Consider the following 18,260-nt stretch of genomic DNA (forward strand, 5'->3'; position numbering starts at 1 on the left):
ATTTCGGTCATAATCGAAAAGCAATATGACAGCTGAGCGACGCCATTAATTTCAATCCTATTTACTAGTCTATAATAAGTTACATAAATAAACATTAATACATTAAAGTGGAATGATTCGTGTTAAGTGTTAACCAGCCCAGTAGATAAATGTTGCGTTGGGAGATGGTAAGGGATAAATAAAATGCAAATTCTAAGCCAAATATTTATTTTAAACGTAAAATATAGTTAAATGTACATGAATTATTCACTTTGCTTATCCCACAACTTTACTATAATGTAAACTAAACGCTCCCGTACCGATGCGACACGGTTGTCCGATCATAAGGCAACTTGACGCAGACCGAAGGTTATCAGTTTTAGCATTAAGAACGGCTTCCTTCAAAAATATCAGAGACGATTCAAAGGACATTTGCTGCAATGGTGAAGAAGATGCCTCCATACCCTTACGACTCATGGGCTCAAACACTCCATTATAGGTCATGTAATCCGCGACCAAAGACAAATGCCTCGGGTCAACTGCAATACCGTACACATTGAACACATTTTGAATTTCCTTTATTATCACTTTATTAGCCGCTTCGATGCCGTACGTTCTAGCAATCGCGTGAATATCGTTACTGTATAGCTTATTCAAATTCAACATATCATTATATTTGAACATTTGAACGATGTTTATTCCTTCTGTTTTTAGGTATAGTACTCCCTTTTCTTTGTTGGTGATAGCACGTTTGATATGCTTGATTTCATAAATGACGGATTTCATGGCTGCTTCTCGTAATGCTTGAGAGAGATCGACTTTAAGGAAGCTAATTGGGAATAGAACTGTTAGTTCACACCATTTAAAGGACTTGGTATCAAAGATGTAGTTTGTAGCATCATTGAGACGTTCAACGACGTCTGCCATGGACTTATTGTGAGCAGCTGATACTTTCTCCGACTTTTCGTCTTCTTCTTCTTCTTCAATATCCTTGACGCTTTGTTCCTCATTTTCGATATCTACTTCATCATCAGACTTTTCTTCTTCCTCAGATTCGGGATCATCGTACTCCTGCTCATCTGCTTGTTTTTTGCGGATTTTCACCTGAAATCAGAAAGAAACGTGATTTTATTTTCTTAGAAGCAGGTTTAATGAATGAAACGAAAACGAACATCGATAATAAAACGAATATTAGAATTGAATTTTTGGATAAGATTCTGTTTTTAACGTGATCAAGATTTAGTAGAAGAAAATATTAAGATTATTCATTTTCATCCATTATTTTTAAGAAAAAAATAATATCTTTCATGAATAACTAACATTTAATTATTAATTTATTTGAAACTAGGAATATAAAATAAATAAACTTACATCAGTATTGTCGTCATCATCGTTAGGTCCCTCTTCATCCGAGCTATCCACTGGTTCTCGTCCAGCCGCTTTATCCGGCTTTTCTTCGAAAACCTCATTATCTTCATCATCACTGTCAGCAGAAACTCTCTTTTTCTTTTCCTTTTCAGTCGACCACAAAACACCACAAGTGGCTTTAGCTTGCTTACGAATATGCGTTAACATTTCCGAGAAGAATTTATTCTGCATATGCTTTATTATCTGTGCTGGTTTTATTACATACTGCGTTTTGAACTGGGAGTGTGGTAGAAATACGAAACGCATAGTTGTCTTCAACTGTCTATTCGGTTTGATTACGATTTCACACTCCACGTCTATTTTTTCTAGTACGTCAGCTACAGTAACTCGATTCATTTTCCTTCGTAATTTCTCAGCTTTACGAGTTAGGTCGGAGATGTTATCAAGGAACGGTATATCCATATTTGGTGTTTTAAGGTTTGCTGACGCAGTCATGAGAATTTCTCTTAGACGTGGTATACCGAGGGTGACGTTCATGTCACCTCTACCGGCAAAGTGGAAGGTATTCAGTGTCATCTGAGTTGACGGTTCTCCTATAGACTGTGCTGCTAGCAACCCTACAGGTTCTCCGGGAGCTGCCATAGATGCTAAATATTTAGCATTAATTACTTCCTTGAATTTTACATTCTCGGTGGTTTCTCTAAATATGTTCTGATCACGATTCTTTAGGTAACTTTGAATAATTTCGTCAAGTTGTTCATTAATAACACCAAACTTATATTCAGGGGACATTTTACTGGGAATTGGGTCTGGGCATTTCTTTCTTGTATATTCAGCTCTTTCTTCTTCGTCCAATGATCTCCACTTTTTTTCAAGCTCCCAATAATATGGATCACGAGTTTCATCCGTGGGTTTTTCGTCGAGTGTGATGTTTTTCCTTGCAATTGCAGAGAATTTAGCAAATCCATTGCTCCTTTCTTTCACAAATGGACTGCCATACTTTTTCTTCCATTTCTTCAACGACTTTGTCGCTTTCGCTATTGCTTTGTCTTCTTCCTCCTTAAGTTTTTTGATAGTAGATTTACTAATGACTGCATTAACATTTATATCTAGGAATGGAAATTGGTCTTTTTTAATATATTGACATTTCAGTACATCTAGTCCATCTTCGCCATAAGCAAATTGAATGACGCTGCCATCAGCATCGCGAACCGTGTGATCATACGCAACACTCAGACCTTCGAGATGTTTGATTAGACACCTTTGTAAATAACCAGAACGACTCGTTTTAACAGCTGTATCAATCAGACCTTCACGACCAGCCATACAATGGAAGAAGAACTCTTGTGGTTGAATTCCTGTCATAAAGCGACCGTCTATAAAACCACCAGCTCTGGGTGTTATGTCGTATGGAGGAAAACTAGGCAAGGACCTGCCGGACATCATCAGTGGAGGTCTTTTGCCTTCTAATTCAATTTGTCCCAACAAACATGAAATCTGCATAGTGTTGACTGTAGATCCTTTAGCACCAGATTGTACCATTAATTGAAGATTGTTATATGGGAATTTCTCTAATAATCCTTGAGTTAAACAGACTGTGTTTATATCATTTGTATAGGAATCAAGTACATTTTTGTATTGTCTATCTAAATTCGCCCTGAACTTTGGATCTTTGTTCATCATATCACCAATAGTATCTTTAATTTTACTTTCGTCAGTATCTGCGGGTAATTCTGTCGCTTTAACAGCTGCGAGTTTACCGACCTGTCTCACTAGACGTACGATTTCTTCCCTCTTTTTGTCTGCTTCCGGTACGACAAGAATATCTTTGACGCCGAGAGTGAATCCGATCCATTGAAGGTAGAACGTGAAAACCTTCGAAAACGAACTTAAAAGAGCACTTGAGCTATCTCCACCATACAACTCGTACATACAATGCACGAGACCATAAGGTGTAGCACCATAGTGAGTTTTGTCCAATACACCACTCAAAAGTTCTCCTTTTCTTATTATAACTTCTGCTTCAGACATTTCATTAGGGTTAGAAAATTGTTCACCTCCTGCTTTCCAAGGCCTTACTTTTGTTTTTTGCCAAGCTTTAGCACTGATTTTGGCTTTTCCTATCAATGACAAATATGGTTTGCCTTTTGGGATATTATTTATAATAATTGTAGAAAGAACTTGTTTACCGGACCAGAGCGTGACTGGTTTTAATATTGTAGGTGGTAGTAGTTTTATTTCTCCTTTATGATTTGCTAGAGCTTGAAAAACAAGTTGTTGATAGTCTGATTTATTGAAGAATGCTCCTCGCAATGACATTCTTACACCTGAAATGACATGATCTTGAATTAAACCACTCAATGGTGTTCCGTCCTTTGGCACTAAATATTGATGACGAACTGACATAATGTTATAAGCTTCACTTCTAGCAATCTCGTTTTGTGGGAAATGTGCATTCATTTCATCACCATCAAAATCGGCATTGTATGATTTGCAGTTAGCATAGTGTAATCTAATAGTTTTCTCTCCTTTAAGGATTCTAGCTCTGTGTGCCATCATACTAGGCTTGTGAAGAGACGGCTGTCGATTCAATATTAAAACATCACCATTTATTAAATGTCTGTGAACAATCTTTAAACCTGTTTTCTTATACTCTTCAGGGGTAAGTAATCTGTTAGCCAGACTTTTTCTTTTCTCTATGGAGTCAGGTGGAATTCTTATTATTCGTCCATTCTTAATTTCTAACTTTTCAGCACCAGGGTGAACATTTGGGCCATTAATTACCATTTTTCTTAACTCATCCACATTCCATTCTGTAACAGGTACAGGATAGGTTAGTTTTGTAGCAAAAACATCCGGCATTCCTATTTCATCTATATCCACATTAGGATCTGGTGTGATGACAGATCGAGCAGCAAAATTGACTCTCTTTCCCATCATGTGCATTCTTATAATACCTTGTTTCTTTTCTATGATTTGCTTCAGACCGTAAGAACTAGTTTTTGGACCACTATTGCTAAGCAGATTTTGAGCATTCAACTGTAATTCTTGCCACAGTGTATGCAATTTCTCTGCTGGAGACTCACCAGATGTACCTTCATAAGATTTCCTTGGTTCTGCATCAAGTTTATCTATGGTTTTCTGAGGATCTTGGCTTTTTAACACTTGTAGAACAACTCTAGCTGTATAGGACTTTCCAAGAATACTTTTGTAGACATTATTATGGGGGTGTTCAACTAAATCACCCTGCACTATATTACAAGGCCGAACATTGGATGGTAAGACAGGCAATACTTGCATAAAGAATACATCTGTTGCAGGTTTAAGGTTGGCATGTTTCAATATTGGAAGACAATACTTCAGAATATCTTCATCATTCTCAGCAATAGCACTACAGTTTTGTTTCAATTCATCTGGCATAAATATTTTTAGCCCTTTCGATCCTGTGTCTGCTGTTGTATTGTACATAATTTTATTATCTGTTGTTGTGACTTTTATTAACTTACTTCTACAGAATATGCATGTCCTGGCCGTATTCATTGCTTTGAAATAAAAATTTATAATCTTAGTTCTCAATTTATCTGTGTTCTTATTCTGGAAAGTCTGTGTTACACCATCTGCTTTCTTTAATAACTTTTTATATTTTCTAATAGTTTTGTGCGGTTTATCTGGACTACTTGGCTGTCCTTTCTCTTTTGTATCAATAACAAGGTTTTCTAAATCCAGAGCAGCAGTCACATAGCCTGCGTCTATTAAATCCAGTTGTAATTTTAATATAAACTTTATTCTGTCATCCATTTGAATTTTATGGCATTTTAAGCAGGAAACCCGGAACAATGTGTATATATTTTTAATATAGAGCGGATTTACAACACACAGAGGTAGTTCTATGTATCCAAAATGACCGGGACAGTGTAACATTAGGTTATTGCAAGTAGCACAAAAGTCATTACGGTCTCTTATCGGGCCCATTGCCGGGTCGTACAATCCTCCAGGTGTGGGGTAGCCCAAAGTATCAAAAGTCGTCATATTGGTTATTTTGACAACGCTCAATTTCCTGATGTCTTCATCCGTGAATGTTAGAAACTGGACAGATTCCGGATCAACAGACGTCAGCCCTTTCAAGACTGACGAAAAATTTGTTTCAATGTCCATCTTTGTAACCTAATAACAAATAATCATGAATTATATCTGACTTTTCGGCAACTAACCTCAACGAAAAGATTTTTGTGTAATTATTTAAAAAAATATAGTAGTTACTAGTTTGCCTTACCACAGATTGTTAGTCAACTGATTTAAGTGTTAAGGAGTAACATTAATAAGATTATAAGGCTTGCGATTTCATAAAATATGTACCATGTATGTTTTTAAATTTTACAAAAATGTCAAGACCACATGTAGCACAGACCAATGGCACAGACCCACAGACCCCACAGACCATAGGCACAGACACAGAGCACAGATGACAGAATGTAGATTGTTGTTGTATGACATTTGCAACAGATAATAATAAACAAATGTCATGTATTCAAGACAGATCAATGTTTGCGTGTACTAGTGTATACACGTAAGAAGTGAAACTTCTTTATGACCTTATTTTTCAAAAAATAATTTACTATATGCAGCTTTACAGAATTACGTCGAATCACGCGTGGTAGGGATAAGAAAGAGATGGCGCGTAACGGAAAAATGTTACGCGTAACGAAAAAATGTTACACTAAATTTTTAAAGTGAAACTTTTATTACATCGTCTCAAACTTTTTGGTCTGTGTAGCGCATTTCGCGTGACGCACGATACGTACGATAATTATCGTACAAATACGATAATTTTTAGTTAAATGTCTATATTGTGAAAAAAAGTTTCACTTTTACCGTGGTTTCATAAAACCACACAACATTTTTTTTATAAATTTATAAAGAATATAAAAAATTCGATCACGAGGCGGGACTCGAACCCGCATCCTTCGCGCCATTCCGGGGCGGATGCCTAACCAACTCAGCCACTCGTGACCCGCCTGAGCAATCGAATTTATTCTATTCTTTCCTCAATTCTTTCAGTTTTATGTGTCTTAAGCTCAGAGCAATAAACCTATAGAGTACTTGTATCGAGCGTATACTATTTACATATATTTGTTTCTCTCTATCTAAAGAAAACGTCGTATGAAAGAATGAGATAGCTATAGACTACAAGCTACGTTTCAACATAGTCATGGCACCATTTTTACTATAGGTACGTATTTATATAGATAGAAGGTGATAGTGATGGATGTGATTCAATCGATAAAATCGTGGATGCATTTTGCATTTACGGTTTCGTGAAATAATAAATAATAAAAAAAATAAAAAACAAAATTAATAATTAATTTCAGTTCAATACATTATTTCTTTAATCCTACGAATAAAATTAATGCGAAATTATGCGAGAATGGATAACTTTCTCTTTCACTGCTGAACCGATTACAATGAAATTTGGAAAAATTACTTTTGATCCCGTAAATCCCACAGGAATGGGAACTATGCGGGTTTTTCTTTGAAAACGCATGTTTAGCAAGTATGTAGTAGTTTCTCATCTATGAGAACTGTCATTTAATCAACCGTTCAATTTTCACATAGTTACACAAGTAACTTATGTGTAAAAAAATTCCAAATAAAAATTCACCTTCTTTATTCAAATGTATTTATTATGTACAGGAACAAAAAAAACGTAAGCGTAAGATTGCACAATTCTTCTAGAGTTCGAAATGCAGTGAACACAATCTAGCAAAGTTCGACGGCGTCCAATCTACTCGTCTCATGTTTTATACCCATTTTTTATTTAGCTCTGGAAATCTAAAACAAAATGAATTTATTAATAATCTAAAAGAGAAAATAATAAACAACAAACTAAACACATAAGTCACATAAAACAACCACGTGGTATTTTTTATTTTTCTGCTGTAGAAAATTTACATCTTATTTGCAACAGCAACTACATATAAATCTGATATAAGAAACAAAATAAATAAATCAACGTTAATATGAAATAGATTTTATGTCATAAATCGATAATATACGCTGGATGTGTTACATCACTACGGTGGTAAACAAAATGCCAAAATGCCAAATATTGTAACATTTTTTAAAATTATTTAATTATTTTGTATTCCACAACCCCATAAAGTGGGTAAATGTTACAGTTACAACATATAATTATAAAAAAGCGCTTGATAAAACTTTCAAATAGGGTTAAAACATAAATATTTATCAATTTGCTGAAAATCACTTACCGATGGAAAGATATTTTTTCATTGTTTTCATCCATAACTCCCATTCGACTAGTGATAGCCGGTAGCTAAACATACAATAGTCATTTTAGCACACTGACAAATAAAAAGAAACACTATACACTTTATATTTTCTAAATATTTCGTTAAAAACACTTGATGCACCGAGACCTCCAGCTGGAAGGCAAACAAAATATAGCCGGCGCGCTACGTTTGAAGACAGTGCAGATACTCTATCGCTATCTCAATCTGGCTTATGCTGTTATTGACTAAGAGTAAGTAGATTAGAAAATATGTATTTTGTTCTGTCTCAATATAAGAACTCTATAGGTTTATTGCTCTGAGGTCTTAAGGGACACACCGCGCGCCATCTATTGAGACACATAAAACTGAAAAGTGAAAGAATAGAGTCAACATGGCGTCGCAAGATGAAGTTGACGTATGTGAAAGTTGGGAGGATATGGACGAAATTGGTGTAAGTATAACTGTGAAAGCAAATCTGGCACGATGTTTACTTAGCCATTAATAATGGCAACAGTATCATGCCATAACTTGTTTGTTTCAGTTAGACCAAAAGATCCAGCTAATGTCAAGTGTCCCATCAACGACAACATTGAAAAGTTGCAAGGTTACTAACGTAATAGTGGAGGATAACGCGTGTATAGGCTCCCAGTGCATGATGCCAGAGCCAGCTATCCGTATATTAAAGCGGCCGTCTTCTATGTCGAGCGGCCAGAACGGAGAGAACCGTGCCCGTCCTGTAAAAACTTTAGAACAAAGACAAAAAGAGTACGAAGAGGCCCGTTTGCGAATACTTGGGGAGGCTCGGAGCCCAGAAGACGTCATTGACGATAAGTATGTAGCACTAATTATAGCGTTTTATCAAAATAATCACTAGAAGATGTGCTATGAACGTTTTACAACATTAGACCACATTTAATGTTTACCTCGGTATTTAATTGTCCATTTGATAATCTTTATCAAACATCGAAAAGTCAATAGATCGGTAATGTATAGATTAGACCTATATTTACCTACTAAAGTGTCTTTCTGTGTAATAAAAAACTTGCTGCTGTTTTTAGCTCAGTGACAGGTGACAACTACATGTGAATATTAATGTTCTGCATTTTGTAGTGATCTACATTTTTCGTAGAGTATAAATTTATTCTTGTTATATTTTCTCAATTTTGTAAAATAAAAAATTATTTAAGTAACATTAAGTTAGTGGTAAATGAAATCCACAAAATATGTTAATAGGTACTAAAACTTTTTTGTATTCAATATCATTCAAATCAAATCATTCAATTCTTTTTAGCCTGGGCCGTTTACAAGACAAGCTACAAGCTAACAATATAAACGACAACCCAAAGTCGACAAAGAATTGTCAGAACGACAATGCCAAAGGGAGAGAGAAGAAGGTTCTGGCTCGGTTGCCTCCTGGAGCCACGGCATCTGGTATTTTCCCCTCCCCTCCCCCACCAGGTGTGCTGGTGATAAGAACCCCCCGAGGGCCTGATGGCACAAAAGGTTTTGTGCGGAGGTAGCATTACCTGATAATATTATTTAAAATGTAACATAATTTCGACTGGTAATGCATTGTGCCTGGTTTTACAATTTCTGTAAGTATCTAAGACTCTCGTCTATACATATAATAAATCTGTAGAAGGGTCAATTCTGTACATTGAAAATATTGAAAAAATAACTAGCAGGGGGTGTTACTGGATCGATACCAAACCCAAATATGTGATTAAAAAAATTTTTGTCTGTCTGTCTGTCTGTCTGTATGTGAAGACATCACGTGAAAACTACCGGTTCGATTTCGATGAAACTTGGTATAATTACACCTTATTATCCTGGGCGTAAAATAGGATACTTTTTATCCTAGAAAAATACGTAGAAAAAAAATTAATCTCAATTTTTCAGTTATCCATAGACGTTGTTCTGTAGTAGGTACCTCGAACAGACGTTGCGTATTATTATAGACCCAGCCGTATTTGGGTCCAATAGATATTTATAAGATGTCATTGTCCGAGTTACTCAAAATGGAGAAATAAACCATCCACGCAAAGACCGACATCCGCACGGACGGAGTCGCGGGCGGAAGCTAGTTTTTAAATAATTGTTGTTGCCAAGAAGCTTGGCCTTGCAACTATGCAGTAATTATTTAAAATTGCATGTATTTTGTATACCTAGTTGGTATTGACCTTAGCGTCAAAAGCTGTTAGTGAAAGGTGTAGATTGACATTCCACCGTGAGTACAAAAAAGCAAATATCTGCCAAATTTTTTTGTATAAAACTATCTTGGAATGTATATTTTCTTAAACACTAGGAATCTTATCTTCTCACTATCAAATACCTAAATGTTGTGGAGGTGAGAAAGGATATTCTTCTGTTCTTTGTGGTAATATAAAAATTTTCAATGTATTGTCAATATCAAAAATGCATCTTTACTTTCTAAGTATGACCTTTCACACCCATTTTGATGATAATTTAACCATCACAACCACACAGAAGGTATTTATTAAAAAATTGGCAGTAAAAATGGCCAGCTTTATCCACCAAGCACATATTTACAGAAATTGTAAAATTATGTGATTAAGCACTTTCTGGGGAACAATTATTATATTGTACAATGCAATAATTGAGAAACTCCCATAGATTTTAATGTTATAGTTTCTTCGACTCTAAGAATTGACACTGTGCCTCATGTTATTTATATTCTATCATTAAAATATTTTAATTGTCTTAACACGCTCATACAAATCATAATAACATTTTGTATGCATTTTTTATATAAGAATAAGATTTGAGCTAAATCTTATCACTTATTTTTAAATGCAACTATGGTAATTATTTAACTTAATGAAATACAGAGCAGTATTAGGATGTAGGGCCCCAAAATTGGGGCTCTTAAATCAATTTACTTTGTATTATGTGAAACTACTACATATTTTGTGAAATTTAAATAGTTACTATAGTTGTTATAATAGTTATGATTAAATTAATGTTTCTTGCATTATGTCGTTGAATTTTAATGACGATGACTGCTTTTAAAAACCAATAAATTGGAAACCAATAGATTGGAAAACCAATAAAAGCATTAAAAACATGTTAGAGACCAAGTAAAAAGACCAAAAATATTTTTTTTCTCATATTCGGGAATCGAACCCAAGGTCTTAGTTGTGAAAGTACTACTTTAAATACATCTTATAATTGTTTGATAAACTTTAAATTTTTGTCTATATTCTAATTGAAATTTACTTCCTATTTAATAATTGTTAAATGTGAAATTCTAATATCTATTTGTACAGGCCAAAGGGTTTTGATGCTGTAATGAACTACTAATATTAGGTACAATTGTTTTGATTTTGTCTCTCTTAGTACATTAATCGAAGAAAGATAACTTTTAAGCATAGGCGTAATAAGAAATAATGATCTGCTATTTACAACTTAAGTGATACAAAATCAAAATGATGTATAGACACATTACGAATATTATATAGCATCAATATTGTGACATCTAGTCATTGTATCCTGTACAATTATTGGGAGCCGGGTATTATAAATAAATTAAAAGTGTCGTGCATATTTAAGGGGCCTATTGTTATTATTTAACTTGATGCTTGCAATATACCCTGCCTTTATCAATGACCTATTATACTAGTAGACGCGGCATACGCCAACATCATTGCACTAAAAAACAGCGTAATTAATACATACCTACTTACTAACGCATTATCACCAATACAGTTGTTCTCTCTTTCACTCTCACGCACGAGACATAATACATGTCTCACTCATGTACTTCGTAATAACAACTGCCGATTAAAATATAAAAAGAACGTCCAGCCACGACGCTGAATGGTGCGTGACTAAGTGAAACTCGGGCACTTAGCTGAGTTTTTTCTTGCCAAAATAGAGAGCGGGTAACGTATCTAGCTTTTTTATATATCATAGGCCTTTATGTGTGAAAATTTGACATTAATACTTAAATTTGGAGTGTTTTAGATTAAGATGTATCAAGTTATTAAAAATAATAAGAATACAACTTTAAAGTTTAAACTTACTCGAACCTTATAATATTATAGTGTCTACTACCGACATTCTTTAAACAAAAACACAAAGAAAAAAGGATGGTCAATGTGTTGTTGTTTTTTTCCAATAAGGATTCCTCACATACCAAATATTATTCTCAACCAAAATTTTACAAAACGATCAAAAAGTAAATTTACGCAATTGGTATACATAGATTCTTAATAACTTAGAAAAATTAGTTTTAAGGTAAACAAAGGATTGTGATATAGTAATCTAATTACAAGCCTTGAGTTACATTAATTTCTTCTAATGTGTTCTAAGTTTTATAATGTTCGCGGTGATTCTAATGTGACTGGTTTGACTTGGATGCCGATCGATTTAATTTTTTCATCTTATGCCTCTGGTTTTTTAGTGAATTGGGCTAAAATGTATAGTAGTTACTTATGTGTGCTAGATATCAATTACCTATGTTATAAATAGAAATAATAAGGGTGGAAATTTTACTACGATTTATGAGATTTGGGCACTGAATAAGTATATAAGTGACATTAGAATCACCGCCGTATTTTGATTGAGCGGATTCGTACCCGCTGTATATCACACATGAACTATACAAAACCCAACGCACAATAGTATATTTAGATTTTAGGTATTTTAATGCGTGTTCAGAATTTTGTATAATGAAACAATTTTACTTGAAACAGATAAGGACAATGTTGAAGAATAAAGTAAAATAAATTTGTGAAAAATTTTCAAAACGCATTTACTTTCAATGTTATATACCTTAATGTGTGAATGTGTGTATATAATAAATTTGTGTACGAAATTTTATATTTCTACTGGATGATTATATGTACAATAATGTAATACATAATATATTAAGTGTACAATAATGTAATACATACATAAATTATTATGAGTGTAATGCCTTAATTTTTAACTTTTTTAAATGACATTTTCATTTCACCGCATCATATTGTAATAGTACTAAAATTTGTAAATAGTAGTTTATTTACATCATTTTATGATAATCGACGAGTTTTAGTGCCAACTAATATATTTATTGCTTAATGCATTGTGAAATATTTTAACAAATCGGTGCTCGCTAAATCACAATGCCATTCATGGACCGTAATAATTTATGTGCTTAGGAATGTTTACTTCAAGTATCGAATGGTTAAGGGACCCTTGAAAATATAGGGACTATACAGTAATTTAAATTTTACAAAACTTTCATTATTTAATCTATGTCAGATTGCGCAGTTGGGGTTTATTATCAAAACCTAATAGCTTTATTAACTAACGTAGTTTTGTTTTTTTATTAGTGTATATGAACAATACCGTGGGAAGTATAACATTTATTTGTTTCATACACAACAATACACCTAGTACCAAGCATAAACGAGATGAAATTGTGACGACAAATAGGTCAATATAAATCACGGAGAAGCATCAAGTCTTACTATTGGATTCATTAACCTAAATGTGGTCACAATAATAAACTTATATTAGCTTTATCATATACAGTATGGAAACAATGCAAATGCAGCCAAATTCAGACTTGAATGTTTTTAGTACATCTATTGCTCATTATAAGTTTATATTCAAGAATATGTATGGTGAATTGAAAAACATGGGCCCCGATTGAAGCCCAATTATGGGGCCCCTATTTTTTAAATCCGTCTCTGTAAATACATTGAGAATAATTATGTTATATTATTGTAAACGCGGCTGTCCAAATTCGATATTACCTGTTAAGCTCACTACTATTCATTATTTTAAGCGATTTAGTATATAAATTTATATTTTAATTGAAAATATAAAAATTGTTAAAATACTGTGTTTTATTATCCTATGACAAACAATATTCTGAACTATTTTTCATATTGGTGACCATAATTTTCATAATACATATCTATTATGTAAAAGCTATTGGTAGTTAGATTATTCATAATATAACTACCTGTTTCATTTCATAGCCGATACGTAACGGATGCGATTTACTAAAAAATTGAAGATAAGATCTTCAAAAAACATATTTGATAAACAAACTGATACCATCTAACGTGAATGTGGATTTATTTTTATTGCTACATTACATAATATGTATGTTTATGTTATGATATTAATAATAAATTCATATATTCACTAATAGTGCCTCATCTACCTCTATTGGTACGGGAGCTACCAACGTTTTAAAAAAAGTCATTTTTGATATGCTGTTTCTCTTGCTATTTCGGTTAGAGTCCGGGCTGTCTGGCTGGCGGTAGTGGTTGCGTTTATTTATTTTTTTTATGTATTGCGTAATGTTATAAAATAAATCATAATATTGTAGTCAAGTAGAATTACTCGATATTTATTGCAATATCAAACACAAAAAAATTGAACCAATATTTCACGGTTCACGTTTTCAACGGACAAACTTAAGTGTTATTATAATAGTAGATGTAGATTATTTATGATGGCCAATGGAACTACTAAAGGAATTTATATAGATATAAATTGTACAACAAATATCTAGATAAATAAATATACAGTCATGGAGAGATTTACGGTAGATATCACTTAGAGCGACATGCGAATCGTCTTCATGGAGTAAGGCAACGATTTTAGTATCTTTGAACCTTTCCAAAGAAGTTTCACTTCTGACACGTGTGCTCGGCACACACGCTCTTTTTTGTTTTAATTTAAACTTTAAAATTTGTATCAATGTTAATAAGATTAGGAATTAAGATATTCCATAAAAAATCGGCCGTAACTTTCGTCGCATGTTAGTTATTTACTGCGTAGATATTGAACTTTGTTTATTAAATCTTACACATACCTACTAGATTAAATACAAGCTACATTGCGATATAAAGGCATTAATTCAAAAATAATCGTCCAGTCGTACCAATATGCTAATGAACCAGTTCACAAGTTTAGTTCAGTATAAATAAAACCTTTTCGAAGATAAGCCGTGTGTTTTTTAAATTTTTATTTATCATGGCTGTCGACAATCTAAGCGAGAGAGATCGCGCAGTTTTGAGAAGTATTTTTGACCCTACAGCGACTATTGGGGACGTCGTGGATGATGGAGACAAGTTTGTCGAAGATGATGAAGGTATGATAATGGTCTCAAACCTGTATCACAAGCTTAGAGCCTTGAAATTAGTGCATTATATATCCAGTAGAAAACGAGTATGTTTGTTTACTTATTCAATTTCATAATATAACGCAACGCTATAAATTACGTAATTTATATGCTTTGAATGTAGTTGGAAAGATATTTTTTCTAAGTTATTATAAGAGATAAACATACCTACCTAATTTGAATATTTTTTACTTAGTAGTTATAATTATTATTGTACTTACAACAGCAATCTCTACCAGGTTGCCTGGTAGAGATTGCTGTTCAGCAATAAGGCCGCCTTTTGTACAAATGATGCCTTTTTGTGATTTTGTTCTTTTTTTCTGCTTTGTCCATTCATGTTTGTACAATGAAGTATAATAAATAAATATATAAAATTATTGTACTTAGTTAATGAAGTATTATTATTTTTATTTTATAGTAGAAATCTGAAAGCTATTAAGTTGGAATTATATAAAAACTAATAAGTACTTACATAAAAAAGTGTCGCGGTGTTTGTTACAAAATTCCCCTGGAACGGCTGGACTGATTATAATGAAATTTGTGTGCATCGTGTAGGTCTGAGAATCGGCCTATTATAAAATAATTAATAATACATAAATGTGAAATTGTGTTTGCTTGTTTGTCTTTCTTTCCGGTGGCAACGGAGCGATTTTATGATTAAAATCTAAGAGGGACGTTGACTGCTTTTTACCGCGGTAATACATTACACATCTCTTTCTTATATGGGAAGATTTAATAGGATGCGAATAACTACTGAAAAATTCCGTTAGGTGGCGCTTTAATTGTAATTTTCTTCGATCACATGACTATGGGCAACAGCTAGTATAGGTAATAGGTAATTAATTAATGTTTGCTTTGACAGAAAACTCGCCCGCTATCGAAGAATCAAAAGCACTTTGCCTACAAGGTGTGAAGTTAGCTGAAACTGGTAATTTAGAGGAAGCTTTAGAGCTGATGAATAAAGGCATTGAGGCTGCCCCGGAGCGTGCACCCGGGTACAATGACAGAGCACAGTTGCTGAGGCTTATGCAAAGAGATGACGGTAATTATTTACGATAAAATTTAGTCCTATAATAAAGACAGGCAGTCTGATTTATTACAAATACCTACATTAAAATTTTTTGCCTAGGTAGAGTTGTATAGGCATTAAAAAAATCGACGAATTTATTGTGTTAGCTCAGATTATAAAATACTCTGTTTGAAAAAGTTGAGGTATTTTTAAAATCAGTTGAATAAATCGATATGGGATATAAAAAAGAAACAACAATAATTCAAATAAGCCTTTTAATTTATTAATCAATATTCTGTTCGTAATTTAACAATTTCAGACGCAATGTCAGACATAGACAAGGCTGTACAGTTGACAGTTGGCAAGCGCACGCGTTCCCGCGCTCTAGCGCTGTGTCAGCGCGGCGTGTTGCTGCGAAAGCGCGGGAACGATGACGAAGCGCGAACTGTATTCGCTGAAGCGGCTAAATTGGGCAGCAGTTTTGCTAGGAAACAGGTATTGTTGTAATTTCTAGTACCTATATGATGTTCAAAGCTATGAATTTATCTATTAACTCTTGTAGCTAACTACTAAAATACTACTACTTTATCATGGAAATATTCGGTTCAGTGGTTTAAGCGACATAGAATAAGGTATAAATACTAGATAGTCTTTTCAATCTCTTTTAGTAGTTCAGTAAATATTTTATCACAATCTATAGATAAAGATTTATTGCTATGTCTAATGAAAGTATTATTTTCACTTCATTTTCAGGTAGTGGAACTAAATCCATACGCAGCGCTTTGCAATCAGATGCTAAGCCAAGTTATGAAGGGAGAAAATATCAAATTGTAATTCAATAAAACACAAGGATCTAATGGATTAGAAATTTAATTCATATTATTGAGTACAATTCACAGTTCATTCGAGAAGAATCCACACGTACCTCGAGCGAGCTCGAACACCCAACCGTTATTTAAATGACAATTTCACATGAAAATGACGAATGTAACTACAAATCGAATTCCACTAAGCTATTAATATCAAATATTAGAATTTAGCAATAAAATATATTTCATAAACGCACGCGCAGAATTTTCTTTTCAAAAGTCATAAAACAGCCAATAGGAAAGCTCGAATTGTTGACACTTTTGAATACAGTGTAACTATTGGTCAATATATTTTGTCAAACGTGAACTGCTTGTATACGTATCGCTTTAAAAGAAAATTCCTTACGCTTACACTGCAGAAAATGCTACCGACAGGAAGCGACAGAGTGAATAGTTTTATAACTCATAATTATTTTTAAAATTTTATTACAATTTCTTGAAGATCTTATAAGTCGACAATGCTCCAATATGCATATTGCTGTATATTTTTGAATAATTTTTTCAACACAATACCCATTATTTTTTATGGTAATTTTTTTTATTGTGTGATGGCAACATTAGGAGCGACAATAAATTATAGAAATGGAAAATTTCACGAGGCACAAGGAGTACAAATTTCAAAAAGTGTCATAATATTGTCAGAAACATGGTCAGAAGGAGTAAGGTTAGGTTCGCTATACTAATGGTGTGGCGAATTCAAATTATTTAATAGAAAATTGATCTGAAGTTAAAAATAAAACATAGATATTAGATTAAGCTCTTAAAATAAAATATTCTTAACATGATAGATAAAAATAAAATATAGTTTTCAAACATAAAATATTATGATATATGTAATTTGAATTCGCCAAAGAATATTACATAATATCTTAACCCAAAGAGGTGCAACAATCATGTAATAATTTTCAAAAATGTGAATACTTGGTTAGTGTTACCAGTTCATTGGAATGGCAGTAGATGTTTTGGATATTTTTTAAATAATAATAAAAACAAAATTGACAAATAAATCTGTTGATATGGTGAAATTGACGGGAAAAATCAGTTGATTAATATATAATTTAAGTTTAATAGCAATAAACTGGTAACACTGCACAATAAAAAATGCATTAACATTAAAGTGAGGTACGCTAATACTAATATTTGGGGAAAACGATTACACTTTTGGCACAGGCGACGTGTTAAATTTAAAAATACGACGCCGAAAAATGTATAATAATATTAAAACGAGATAAAATTTTAATACTAAGATCCTGTATTATCTACGGGCTTATCCTATAAGGTGAGTTAGGCCTATTCATCTATCGAATTAAAACAAATAAGCGTTCAGAAAATAAAATTTCAACAAACAAAACTTATAAGCGATATAATTTGAATTAACCAGAACCTTGTATATTAAAACCTATTTCATATTGAACACATAAATAATTTCCACATAAACTTTGAACATTAGCACGGAGAAACGTAAAATATTCTACACTGGTAACATTATTTAGTTTAATTAATAACAAGGTGACAAACGCTTGTGCTAACATATATACAAGTGAGATCTTAATAATAATTAAATTTAATAGATGGCTACAAGTATCACTTACTAATGTACAAAG

The 18,260-nt window shown here is 33.1% G+C and overlaps 3 protein-coding genes and 1 long non-coding RNA gene across 4 annotated transcripts; 2 read left to right on the top strand and 2 right to left on the bottom strand.

Moving 5' to 3' along the window:
- Positions 1-190: 190 nt before the first annotated feature.
- Positions 191-5,776, bottom strand: LOC123696116 (DNA-directed RNA polymerase I subunit RPA1). Its single transcript, XM_045642138.1, has 3 exons — positions 5,621-5,776; positions 1,351-5,511; positions 191-1,083 (listed from the first exon to the last, which is right to left on the bottom strand). Exons 2-3 carry the CDS (start codon positions 5,500-5,502, stop codon positions 256-258), a joined length of 4,980 nt encoding a protein of 1,659 aa, XP_045498094.1. The 5' UTR covers positions 5,503-5,511; positions 5,621-5,776; the 3' UTR covers positions 191-255.
- A 1,271-nt stretch (positions 5,777-7,047) lies between these two features.
- Positions 7,048-8,684, bottom strand: LOC123696175. Its single transcript, XR_006752047.1, has 3 exons — positions 8,558-8,684; positions 7,614-7,678; positions 7,048-7,176 (listed from the first exon to the last, which is right to left on the bottom strand). It is a non-coding gene; the product is annotated as an uncharacterized LOC123696175 (long non-coding RNA).
- LOC123696174 (SUZ domain-containing protein 1-like) lies at positions 8,020-9,359 on the top strand. The gene is made up of 3 exons (XM_045642231.1): positions 8,020-8,085; positions 8,176-8,465; positions 8,926-9,359. Exons 1-3 carry the CDS (start codon positions 8,026-8,028, stop codon positions 9,152-9,154), a joined length of 579 nt encoding a protein of 192 aa, XP_045498187.1. The 5' UTR covers positions 8,020-8,025; the 3' UTR covers positions 9,155-9,359.
- A 5,117-nt stretch (positions 9,360-14,476) lies between these two features.
- On the top strand, positions 14,477-16,852 carry LOC123696431 (tetratricopeptide repeat protein 36). Its single transcript, XM_045642589.1, has 4 exons — positions 14,477-14,748; positions 15,641-15,820; positions 16,107-16,282; positions 16,541-16,852. The coding sequence occupies exons 1-4, from the start codon at positions 14,631-14,633 to the stop codon at positions 16,619-16,621; spliced, it is 555 nt and encodes a 184-aa protein (XP_045498545.1). The 5' UTR covers positions 14,477-14,630; the 3' UTR covers positions 16,622-16,852.
- The last annotated feature ends 1,408 nt before the right edge of the window (positions 16,853-18,260 follow it).

Source organism: Colias croceus, chromosome 12 (assembly GCF_905220415.1).
Source record: "Colias croceus chromosome 12, ilColCroc2.1".
NCBI classification, from domain to species: Eukaryota; Metazoa; Arthropoda; class Insecta; order Lepidoptera; family Pieridae; genus Colias; species Colias croceus.